Source organism: Diabrotica undecimpunctata, chromosome 2 (genome assembly GCF_040954645.1).
Source record: "Diabrotica undecimpunctata isolate CICGRU chromosome 2, icDiaUnde3, whole genome shotgun sequence".
Taxonomy (NCBI): Eukaryota; Metazoa; Arthropoda; class Insecta; order Coleoptera; family Chrysomelidae; genus Diabrotica; species Diabrotica undecimpunctata.
Window position 1 is genome coordinate 114,889,138 of NC_092804.1, and position 13,685 is coordinate 114,902,822.

The 13,685-nt window shown below is 32.2% G+C and overlaps 1 protein-coding gene across 1 annotated transcript in view; it reads left to right on the plus strand.

Annotated features, from left to right (window-relative positions):
- Window positions 1–7,931, plus strand: part of LOC140434791 (uncharacterized) — a 66,522-nt gene extending 58,591 nt beyond the window's left edge. Inside the window, exons 4-5 of the mRNA XM_072523305.1 lie at window positions 4,130–4,281; window positions 7,680–7,931. Coding sequence (XP_072379406.1) covers window positions 4,130–4,281; window positions 7,680–7,863 — 336 coding nt within the window. The 3' untranslated portion in view covers window positions 7,864–7,931. The remainder of the gene's footprint in view (window positions 1–4,129; window positions 4,282–7,679) is intronic.
- Window positions 7,932–13,685: the final 5,754 nt, after the last annotated feature.

Here is a 13,685-nt window from a genome sequence, read left to right on the forward strand (position 1 = left end):
AGTTTGTTGCTATATTCGTTTGTTATATTCGACCCAAAAGCTGATTTTTACAAGCAGAGACACTAAATCCTCTTGAAAGTGATTTACAACATTGCAATATTTTATTGTTTTTTGTGACAAAGGACTATTTATATTAAGTACGGTCAAATTACTGCTGATTAATTTATATGTATACAGGGTGGTCCTTAAGTAATTGTACAAAAAGAAACAGTAGATTCTACACTTTAAAATATTACGATTTAAGCCAAATTGCTTTAATAAAATGTTGATATTAAGAAAGATACAGGGTGTTAAAGTGCAAATTAAAAATTTTATTTTTGGCTATAACTTTCATGTTTGTAAACATTTATGCATAAAAATTTACAACTGGGTACTTTTAAATATGAGAAATTATAATTTGATGCACACTTTGATGTAGCGGATAGAGGGCGCCACATATGCCACATATGTGGCATAAATTTGCACTTAACTTTTTTGCTCTTTGAGTGAACTGTATTTGTGGTACAAAATATTAAAGATACATTATTTCAACAAAAAAAAGGTATACTTGTTAATAACTTTTAAACTCAATAGTTTTCGAGATAATCGCATTTTACAAATCAGCTGCATATTTCTGAGTTAAGGCAATTACCCCAGGCAACGAAGGAAAAATAGACAAAAACATTAATAAATCTAAATTTTGGTATAAAATACCAATAACTAAAGTTAATAGTTAACGAAATATTAAATAAAATAAATATATCAGCAGGATAATTAATAATAGAATATGACAAAAAACAGAATAATAGGATTTTACATCAAACATTTTATATTTTATGTTAAATTAAAGTCGTAATCAAAACATTTTGTTTACAAACCAAATTAAGAAATAGTTAAACTAAATTACTAAACTTTTTGTTAAAGTAAGTGTTCGATATGTCTACCATTTTCATTAATTCATTTGTCAATATATTCCATAAAAATCATCTCATATTAAATAGCATCATTGGTTCTAAAGAAACTGTTGCAGTATTTATTTCTTCCCATATTTGGTTGCAAATGTTTATGGCATTCTTATAGACACGTTGTTTTAATACGCCCCATACACCAAAATCAAGCGGATTAAATTCTGGGCTACGTGGTGGCTATAATGTATAATGGACGAATCTATATCCAAATCTTATAGTATATTATGTCGCAAAGGTTAAATAATGTATTAAACTGTGATGTATCTCATTCATTGGTTACTTATATACACTCATATAAGCTTACGAGTAACTATAATTACATATCGAACAAATGGACTATTATGATAATGATGATAATATTATGAACTAACGAACTAATATTATGCTGAACTAAATTGCCTGTTTGTTTACTATATTTATAACAATATCGGTTATTAGGCCAACGATGATGTTTTTGTAAAAATGCTGAGTCTTTAAGGTAAGATTTGTAGCAAAAGTATTATGAAACAAGACACGTGTGTTATTTCATACCTGTGATTTAGTTTCCATTTGTCATAATAAAAATGGGTAAACAACAATTTACGTAATGAATAATAAGTATTATTTTGGGTTTTTTTATAAATTAAATAATTATATGAATATCTCACCACATTGCCAAGGAATATGACTGCCACGTCCAATCCAACGTTCAGAAAAGGTATATTTAACTATGTTCTCAACGCCTTCTCTCTAGAATGTGGTGGTGTACCATCTTACATAAACCATATATTTTGGTTTTTCAGCATTTTACAATAGGGAAAAAGTAATACAACGCCAGTAGGTATAGAAATTTAAGAAGCGATAGAAAAGGGAAATTGTATACATGATGACGGCCAGCGTCTGAATACGGACACGGCACTTAAAGAAGAAGATGAAGAATATTTTCTCCAATAAGACATTTAGCAGCCATAACAAAAATTTTGTAATGTTACATTATCATCTTTGAGTTGTTTTAATAAGAATAAACTATGAATTATGCTTATCTACAGGTATTGAGTGCTTTACCGCACAAATATCACAACTAAGAATTATGAGGCAGCTGACTTATAAAATGCGATTATCTCGAAAACGGTTAAAGTTTGAGGTTACTAACAAGTATACCTTTTCTTTGTAAAAATAATGTATGTTTAATATTTTTTAACACAAATAGAGGTAACTTTAAGAGCAAAAAAGTTAAGCGCAAATCTATGCCACACCTGTGGCATATGTGGCGCCATCTATCAGTAACATTAATTTATGTATAAAATTATAATTTATCCTACTTAAAAGCGTCCAATTATAAATTTTTGTCCAAAAATATTTACAAACGTAAAAGTTATAGCGAAAAATACAATTTTAAATTTCCACTTTAACACCCTGTATCTTTCTCAATATCAACATTTTATTAAAGCAAGTTGGCTTAAATCGTAATATTTTAAAGTGCAGAATCTATGGTTTCTGTTTGTACAATTACTTTAGGACCACCCTGTATATTTATTTTTTTGCTTACTTGTATTAAAATACCCATAGTGTTTAGTATTTATAAAAAAATATGGTGATCACTAAATATTATTCCTGTTGGAATACGCAACTATTTCAAGCTTTGGAAAAAGTAGGTCTTAAGATGAACTTGGAAAAAACAAAAATAATGACAAATACACCGAACATTAGAGAAATAACGTAAGCGAATACATCTACCTGGGACAGATAATGGAAGTTAACAAAGAAAATCAAACTGCCGAAATTATTAGAAGAATAAGATTAGCGTGGGCAGGATTTGGAAAACTGAGTTGGATCTTGAGAAGCACTAAAATAGAACAATATTTGAAAACCAGAATTTACGATCAGTGTATCCTCCCTATACTCACGTATGATTCACAGACGTGGACACTCACCAAGTCTAATATGGATAAAATAGTTAAAACAAATAAATGGATTAGAATCAAAACCAAAGTAAAAGACGCAGGAGAACATGCTGCCAAATTAAAATGGAGCTTCGCAGGACACAATGCCCGACTGAAAGATAAAAGATGGAACCACGAAATACAACAATGGAGACCATGGTTAGGAAAGAGATGCAGACGAAGACCACAAATGAGATGGGCTGATGAGACATTAAGAAGATTGGAGAACACAATTGGAAGCAAGTGGCGCAAAATAGAAAACACTGGATTGATTTGGTCGAGGCCTATGTCCAAAGTTGGATTACTTGGCTTGAATAAGAAGAAGAAGAATTCCTGTTGAACATGCAACATATTATAACTTACATTTAACTTTGTTCAACCTCATCTTTTTTAAGTTATCAACATAACACTGTTAGAGCAAAGGCTTATGCTTTTATTTCAACACATAAGTAGTGAATAATTGTTTTACTATATTTGACATCGTCTTTTTTAGGTACCTATGATTTATTGCTTAACTTTATTAATTTATCTGCTTATGTGTATTGTATATTATGTCTTATCGTTAGTGCTTACCGCGGGATATAATTAAACTCGTCATTTCTATTTGGTTTCCGTCTAGTAACCATCTGTATCTTTCTCGTATTATTTTCGTCTTATTTTCTTTCCGTTCTCGTTAATTTTTATCTTTCCCGTTATTGTTCTTATGTTATTTTCTGTCCAGTCTCTTATTTACTAGGTTTCCCTATTCCTTTTAAAAATAGGGTGGCGCCCAAAATTATCTTCTCTATCGTATTTCTTTCTCCATCTTACTCGTTGATCTTCTGTAGTCTAGCCCTGTCGAACCCCAACCAAGATACCTCTACCAGACTGAAGTCCGGACTTTAATATCGTTCTTTGTGTAAACCTCCTTTTTGTTTACAAAGAGAGTGCAATACTGAGTGCAGATCTCTTAAGTGACTTTACCTCTACATTGATCTGACAATTGTCCCGATTTCCATAATTCTATTAAACCCAGCTGTTAATGTATTTTCTGTCTCTCCGTCCACACTTCTTCAGAGATATAATCGGGTACAACTAATTTATCTTTCTTAATTTTCTGTACTGGCTAAGCAATTTTCTCATTTTCAAATTTTTTCACCGTTTCTGTTACTGTCAACGCTAGTTCTATTGATTTCTTAAGGAAATAAATTTTTCTATACTTGCCATGAACTAATTATGAACCAATACAGTATAATAATTTTCCTTTATATTTTCTTTTAGTTTCACTATCATCACCACACCAAAGCCTTATTCATTAGCATGAGTGGCGAAATCGATGGTACTGTTAAACATGTACAGATATCTGCTGTAGCAAGTTTGGACCTTAATGCAAACACTATTTTTTTGGATCATTATGACATGAAACATTCTGGGTAAGTATAAATTTTTGTATATTATTCTAGTTCAATTATTACGTAGTTTTTTTTAACAATCTAGAAAATCTTTTAATGTCATATTTCGCGTTTTCAAAAGGTACTCTAAAATGTACAAAGCGACGAAGCAATAAATTGGATAAGTTAAGAAAATGAGTCTTAAAACCTATTTGCAAACCAGAACACAAAAAGGCACAAAAACAGCAAGAAAAACTTCTGTTTTAAATCGTACAAAAGCACGAAACTAGGAAACGTTCGGTTATATGTATAAGGCAATCAAATCTATATAAATCAAATTATTTAAATTAAATCTAAACGAGAGTTCGGGAATATAAGGAATACATTAATCGACAAAAGAATAGAAATCTGAATAATCACATAAAAAATGTATAATACGCGAAAGAGTCTAGACGGATGAGCAGAGTACTTAAAAGATTCAGCTTGAAACAAATAGAAGTAGCTGTAAATAACAGAAAAAATCTGTGGGAAAAAACATCAATCAGCATCTATTTATAAGCTGTGTTACATTTCAGTTATGTAATATAATTAGCAGTTTTAGCCGAAATCCCTTAAAATATTCATTTCAATAGTAAATATTAACTGTGAGGGAATATTGTGTTAAATAATAAATAATATATAAATCAGGTTATTTACAAAAAACTGCTGGTAACATATTTACAGAAAAAATCTTGCAACAAACGTCCAACATAATGTAGAGACATATGTACTTAAAATAATCTAGATACTGAAGAAGTTCCCGAAGAATTCCGAGGTACCTTAATAAATTCCGAGGTATAATACCAGTATTCGCTATGTACTAACAAATCAATAATTTAAAATTCTTTTTATAAAGTAATGGGATAATAATATTAAAATAATAATACATGGAGTGTATTAATACTGTTGTAATACATCTAATAATATTAATACTGTTGTGGCGAAGCTTAATCATCTGTTGAATATGAATGATTTGAAACTAATGGCTTCCACTCGAAACCACCTAGTCCAAATGCTTTAGAAAGTTTCTCAAATGATATCCGTATGCACTTCATACTAGACAAGTGTCGTGTTCTAGGTGGTTCTAGATATGTATAGTCAGAGGAAAGGTTCAACCCGGAGCTTCCGAACAAAAGAAAATTATGTTAAACATTAAATTTTCTTCCAGCTAATTTAACTGTAAATTTCGTAGAAATATATCTTTTACCTGATCTGGTTTATAGCTCTACACTTAATTGTATATCCACTCCTTCGTAGGGGCTTGAAAAATTGAGTAGTAATATGATCTCGTGGTAGATTTTAAATTCGCATAATACAGCGATGATATTGTACTTTGCGTGCAAAAAACTCGTTGAAAAGGTAATAAGTCGAAGGATCTCGGATATGGATGCAAGTTAATATATAGTTGTTCGAAAAGTCATGGCAGAAATGAAGTAGGTATTATTGTGAACAACAAATGGAAGAAACATCTTGTACGGGTAACCAGAAAATGTAATAGAATGATGAGAGTCCACCTGGATACAGGCAATACCAACGTGAACATTATATGTACGTACGCCCCACAGTTAGGGTGCGAAGAACAGGAAAATGAAGAATTTTGGACATCACCTTGTATGTTTTATTGAAGCTGATTTGAATGGACATATTGGTGGAGAGAGCAATCACAGAAAGAGTTTATGAAGGTTTGGGGATGGGAATAGGAAATTATAAAGAAAATAGTGTGATTGCAGTGATATTGGATTTGGCGGTCATTAATACATTCTTTATGAAGACTGAAGACATAATATAGTAGCGAGGGATGGGAAAGTCAGATAGATTTTGTGCTGAGGTTACCAACTGTAAAGTGATAAAGGGTGAGTGTGTAGCTAGTCAACACCTACCGGTGATAGTGGATACGGAGACAAAGGTGATGTGGAAAGAAAAGCAAGTAGGACACCAGAAAGTAAAGTGTAAATGACTGGTGGGAAGCCAACAATAAAGTTGTGGTACAAGTGGAAGAGGAAGTGCTGAGAAAAATATTTTGTTAAGGGCCTCCTAGAGACAAAGAAACTTGGTATTGGAGCAATGAAGTGCAATATAAGGTTAGAGAGAAAAAAAAACTATAAAGACGTACGACAGAGAGAAGATAAGAATATGCACAATTTAGCAAAGAAGAAAGCAAAGTGCGCTCTAGCTACTGCTAAGGAAAGATCGTCTGCACAGCTATATGAATAGTTGAAAACACTTAAGAGGATGGAAAGGTTATACAGCATTGTTAAAGCAAGGAAGAAGTAATCAAAGGACTTATTAAGGCAGATTAAGCTTGCGAATGGAAGGGTGTTAAGAACCGATGTTGAAATAAAGTAAAGATGGTATGAGTACTTTAGAGAGTTAATAAATGGAATAACACCAGAGGAGAAATAGAGGATGCGGGATCCCAAATCAGAATGTAATACCGGGGATAGCGAGAGATGAAGTTATCGAGGCGTTTATTAGGATGAAGAATAGTAAGGCAGTATGACCTAATGGAATACTTATGGAGGTTTAAAAGGCTCTAGAAGTGGAAGGAGTTGATATTTCGTGGAAAATGATAAGTAAGATATGTGAGGAAGAAAGGATGCCCAATGCACACACACACACACACACAGAGAGAGAGAGAGAGAGAGAGAGAGAGAGAGAGAGAGAGAGAGAGAGAGAGAGAGAGAGAGAGAGAGAGAGAGAGTATGTGATGGTATTATTGTATAAAGATAAAGGGGATATTCAGGACTGTAAGAAATATAGAAGATTAAAGTTAATGTCGCACACAAATAAAATTTGAAAATTTTATTTCGCCGTTTTTGGTCTTTTTTCTTCATTTTTTATGTAGTTTTCGAAAAGTGTTTTTTATATTTGTTTACTCTCTTGAATTCCTTTTTTCCTCCTTTTATCATTCCTCCTCGTTTTTCAATATTTTTTTCGGTTGTTTTGGTATAAGTATATCGTTTTAGTTTTAACCAAACTATACAACGAAATAATGCAACTACATAATTAGAAACAATATAAAAATTGAAGCAACAGAAGTTACTTGAAAATGATTCTAAAAGAAAGTGTTTTAAAATACACTTCGTTATATAACGCAAAAAAAGGAAGAAAGGAAATCTTGGATCAAGCAAATGATTGATATTAAATATTTGCATAAATGAAATAAGGATTGTAAGAGAAACAATAATGCACTTTTAAACCCTGTATTTTTAAAGTCCATATCAAAAAGGGGTAAATTTCGAAAAGAAAAATAGTTAACGAAGTCGAAAATCTTTCTTTTAAAAATTAGGAATTTAATAAATAAACGCGAAATAAACTTTTTTTTTGTTTTGGCAAAAATGTAGCATTTTCCTCATATATATTTTTCTAGCCATATATTTAAAATTCTGTTTTTATTTTAGAGATGTTAGTGTTCATTTTTCTGGAAATCCAGTAGTGGACTGGTTAGCCAACGCACTTAGTGCCGTAGTAACCACTTTCATGGGACAAGTTATTATTAATGTTATGGCCAAATTCATTAGAGACAACCTAAGAGATATTATTGAAAAACTCAACGAAGCTATTGCTAATATTATTAATAATTAAAAAACTTTTCTTTACCCCAATTATATTCTTAACTAAAAAAAAATAATAATAAATGATTATTAAATATATCGCATCTTTTAATTCACCTATAATGTTTAAATAAGAAAAGCACATCGGCTGTTACCTGGTAGAAATTATTGTTAATTAAGTATATGAATATAAAAAGTCCGTCTTTTACTATCAATTTTAATCAATCAATTTAGCGTCGCCAAAGGATGAGTTGAAAATAAAATACAAAGCAAAATCTAACTTAACAAAATCGTTTGGCTGTTCAATTATTAAAGATACGTAATAACAGCAAATTTTCGATATCTAGACCAAGTTTATAGTATTAAGTTTTGAGTTCTAGGATGTTACATTTTGGTTGATATTTTTTAAGATAAATTCGCATCCACCTAATGGTTATTATCGACTGGCTATATCTATATATATTATATATATATATATATATATATATATATATATATATATATATATATAAGAATAGGAAAAAAGAAGTACTTGTGACTCGTTTAGAACAAATATATAACTGTTTTGGATGGGTTGGAGTCAATAAAAATTGAGTTGGACTCCAACCCATCCAAAACAGTTATATATTTATATATATATATATATATATATATATATATTTATATATATATATATATATATATATACATATTCAAACAGGCAGTCAACGTAGACTAATCAGAGCAAAAGTTGTTTCAGAACTGAAACCAGAAAGAATAAAATTATTAGAAACCCAACAGTAACCAGTATAATTATTAAAAATTTAAAAAAAAATTAAGTTCAGTAACAAAGAATAACTGATAAAAGATTACATGACCAAATCGACAGCTCTCAAATAATGAAAATCATCCTTGATAGTGCCAAAGAAATCGGAGGACCTTCTGTTTTCGTTTTAATACCAAACCTCCACTGTATCTCCTTTTTGGCAGGATATCATTTCTATGTTTGTCGCGTCGTTACATTGATTTTTCACTGCTCTTCCACTCCATATATTATAAGATACTTTTTCTCTGAAGATTCATACCGAATAATGACTCTATCGCACTTTACTAAATAAAGGCTTTGTTTTTCTGTATCTTTCATATTCTTCACCCTCTTGCCATTCCTCTCCTGATGTCATAAACTTTTCTCTGGTCAATAATACCGAAGAACCTGTCGGACACTTTTCTACCAAGAAGTCAGTGGCGGATCCCAGGGGGGGTGGTCACGGGGGTCATGACCACCCCCAAAACAAAATTAAATATCAATCAAATAATCCTAAAAAAAATAATTTAAAACCCATCAACCCTATAAGCAGGAAGTCAAGAGTTGAAATGATTCAAACTCATTTATTGTAGGGGTAAGTGTAGAATTATAGGGAAGCCTTTTTAAATTGTTTTTTTAAAAAAATCAACAATTCTGAATACAGTAATACCTCGATTAACAACCTGACTTCCGCGAATTCAAGGTTACGCGATTTTCAAATTTTAACAGTTTGTCATTTGAGTGCCAGAGAATCGTTCGACCATCGATGAGATAGAATTACCGCCCACACATTATTGCTTTTTCAATGTACATTCATGACATGACTTTTCGCACGAAATCAGCACATTTTTATTTTTTATTAAGTATTTCTTATCTTCAGTTTTGTCTACGAATTGGTTGTTTGTAATTTGATTATGTATTATAATTGTTGAGACTGTGTGCTACATTTTATAATTTATCTATCTTCTTCTTCTTCTTTGGGTGCCGTGTCCGTATTCAGACATTGGCCGTCATCATGTTTACAATTTTCTGAAACCTTTCTCTGTCGGCTGCTGCGCGAAATAATTCTTCTACTGTGGAACCACACCATTGTCTAATATTACGCAGCCATGAAAGTTTCTTTCGACCAATCCATCTCTTTCCTTCCACTTTTCCCTGTATTATAAGGCGAAGTAGATGGTATTTAGGTCCTCTAATTATATGGCCGAAGTATTCTGTTTTTTCCTCTTTATGGTGTTTATGAGCAGACGTTCTGAATTGATCATTTGAAGAACATCTTCATTGGAAGTGTGCGAAACCCACGATATCTTTAGAATTCGTCTATAGCACCACAATTCGAATGCTTCTAACTTGTTTAGCATTGTGGTTTTTAACGTCCATGTCTCACAAGCATACAATAGGATGGACCACACATAACATTTCATAATTTATCTATAATAAATATCAAAGTGAATATTGTTGTTGCATTAGCTCTGTCTGATACGTTAGGGAATACAAATAAAGAAATTGGGGGCTGCTGTCCAAGGTATTTGTGAAACTGTGAAACAGTAGTTTGTCTTATTAATGTTTTAGGTACAACTGTATCACTTAGTCGTCTTCTTCAGTCACCAAAACTGATTTTAAGCGGGTAATGAGGCCATAGAGGACACTAAATGCATTCTTCAAAATAAAAGATCAAATGCTGGATCTATTTATAGCAAACTTTACTATGAAGTAAACAAATAGCTGAACAACTAGACATTGAATTAAAGATGCCTCGTTTCTCGTCAAACCTGTCGTCAAAACCAATCTGCTAACTCTTGCGAAGAATATTTCCGAAGATCTATTTATTTACCCCTTTTAGACAATATCTTAACTTCCACCTTCCAGGATATTATTGGACCAACTACTTACTGCATATTCCACAGTAGAACAAGAGTTTTCACTGCGGATTCAAAAGTGGAAAAGAGTCGTGCAAAATAATTGAAAACTTCCTGATTGTATTTTAGAAATATTAGAAAACTTCTATATGCATACCTATGTATCCAAATATCAGAATATTTCTGCAAATATTAATTACACTGCCAGTTAGTGCAGCAACAACAGAGCGTTCTACACTTAAACCTCCAAAGACTTGGCTTAGAAATAGAACTTCTGTTAACTGGTTTAGCACTCATCAATGTGCATCCTGAAATTTCTCTAGATGTTGATGCAATCATAGAGCGATTTGCTAAATCGGATAGGCGAAAAGAATACATTTTTATAAAATTATATAATATTTACTTTTCTTATAGTATTTTTAATCAGTGAACTTTTATTTACCACTCGTTGCCGGCTGCTGCTGACGATTCGTGCACTTATAGCCTAATATGCCTAATTATAGAAATAACTATTCCTTAATCATATTATGTTTTTTGTTGAATAAATTAATTTAAATAAAATACTGTTTACACTTATTCTTAAGGTTTCTTCTTCATTACGGAAGGGTGGCCATAACTACAGCAAATTGCTGTCTATCTTAAGCCGTTCTTAGTATCGAATGTGTGTCCATGCCTGTCCAGTCTCTTACATTCTTCAGCCAGGAGCATTTTTTTCTTCGTGGACCTCTTTGTCCTTCTATTTTCCCTTGAATTATGAGTCGTAGAAAGTTATATTTTTCTTCTCTGTGAATATGTCCTAGATAACTCGTTTTTCTGTTGTTTACAATATTTAGGAGTTCTCTCTCAGTTCTCATTCTTCTCAGCACCTCGTTATTGGTCACGTGCTCTGTCCACGAAATCTTCAGCACTCTTCGAAAAACACACATTTCAAAGGCTTCTATACGCCTAATACTTGTAATTCCGAGAGTCCATGTTTCCACTCCGTATAGCAATAAGGAATAAATTAATGTTGTTACAAATTGATATCGGATATCCAACGATAAGATAGAGTTTATTAGGAATGTTAAATGCATTCATTAATGTTTATATTTACATTGAGTTATTGCATTTAAATTACTTAACTTTGGTTTATACTTATTTATCCTTGGTTTGTTCTTGATTTTGTAGCTATAGTATAGGTGGGTTTAAATTAATTGTCTTTAAAATACTTAGTTTAAATTGACAGTCCTTGATTTTTCAGTATTTATATTTTATTAACTTTCCTTTGGTTTAATAGTCTTGTACACTTGATTTTACTGAGTATGTGGGTTTAAATTATTTTTTTTGTTTAAGTTTAAGACCCCTTAATGTTGTACTAGTGTTAATCGTAAAGGTGCAACAATCTAAATCCTATATCAAAATCACCCTCAAGACCCATGACCCCCCCCTCCACCCCGACAAAAAATTTCTGGGGATCAGCCACTGAAACTTGCAATCTAAATCCTGTATCAAAATCACCCTCAAGACCCATGACCCCCCCTGACGAAAATTTCTAGATCCGCCACTGCAAGAAGTAATCTTTGCTTTTTATAAGATTTGGTAATTATTGGCTGCTTTTAAAGGATAATTAAGAAATTTCTTCTTTTTTCAATTTATATGATTGCATTAATGGTTTTTAGGTAGGAGTATGATTACTTGTTTTGTATTGTCTCTCGTTTACTGTCGTTCTATTTTACTTCTGCTATTGGGTATTTGTGATACAGCATTGAATTCCTCCTCATATTCGATTACCTTTTCGATTGTCAATTTATATCGGAGATGCACGCCTCCGGTAACTGATGGTTCTTTATTTCCTTTAAAGCCTTTCCTTTATTTACTTCTCACATTGTGATGGGTAAAAGTACTTCAGATTCCTGATTTATAAGAGTGTCTAGTCTTCTTCTTCTTCTTTTTATGTGGACCTGACTCTTGTCTGTTTTTCAATGTGCCTCCAGTAAGTTGTCTTTCCGTGGTCTTCCTACTCATCATCTTTCTATTGGGGAACCGTCTCTTGCCGTCTTTACTACTCTATTTGTTGTCATTCGGCTTATATAATCGTTCCATTCTACTATTTTATTTCTTACCCAGTTCTTGATTTTCTCCACCTTGCATATCTACGTCTTATATCTGTACTTCTAGCTCTGTCCAATCGTGTCTTACCATCAATTTTTTCAAGTATTTTTATATTTGCTATTTCTAACATCATTTTTGTCCTCTCTGTGTGAGGTCGTATTTCTGTCAAATATGTCGGTATTGGTCTGATGACTGTTTTGTAAATTCGGCCTTTCATTTATTTTCCAATATTTGAATTTCTCCATACGGTTTTATTCGGATAGCCTGCGGCTCTGTTTGCTCTATTCACTTGATCCACTTTAGTTTCGAACTTTCCGTAGCTGGATAATGTGCTGCCTAGATATTTAAACTCGATCACTTGTTCTCTTATCTGACCTTCCAGTTCCAATTTAGATCTTAGTAAATTTGCGATTATAACCGTGCATTTTGTCATTTTTAGGGAAGTTAACATGTTACATTATTTGGCGGTTATATTAAATTGTTGCAGCATTCATTGTAAATCATCTTCACTTTGAGAGAGTAGTATTGCGTCGTCTGCATAGCAGATTATTTTAAGTTGTTTTTCTTCCATTTTGTATCCTTTTTTAGTTCTTTCTTTTTTTATTATTTCGTCCATAATCAGGTTGAACAATAGACTACTCAGGGAATCTCCCTGTCTTATCCCATTGCCAGCATGAATGAAATCGGTTAGTTCGTCTTTGACTTTTACTTTTATTGTGTAGTTTTGGTATATATTTTCGATTGTTTTGATTACTCCTAGAGGTATCTCTCTTGCGTACAATGGATAAGTGGATAACGTCCTTTAATTTGAAACGAAACATAGATATGGAGGTTTGTTGTATTCTAATGATTTCTCTTGCACTAATATAGAATTCATTGGATTCGTTGTAGGAAATTGTGAGAATATCTGTAAGATGTTTAGCAAGTTTACTATTGGAAGCATCAATGGAAGAGACAATAGGCCTCATTGAAATAGTGAGTTTGTGAACTTTAGGGCAGGCAGTGTATAAAACCTGGGTGCAACTGCATTGTAAATTTTTATGGATTTTGCAACCTCTGTTGTTATGGATTTGGAAGAAGCTAAATTCGAAATCAGCTTGTTTGCCTTTTGTTGGAGGG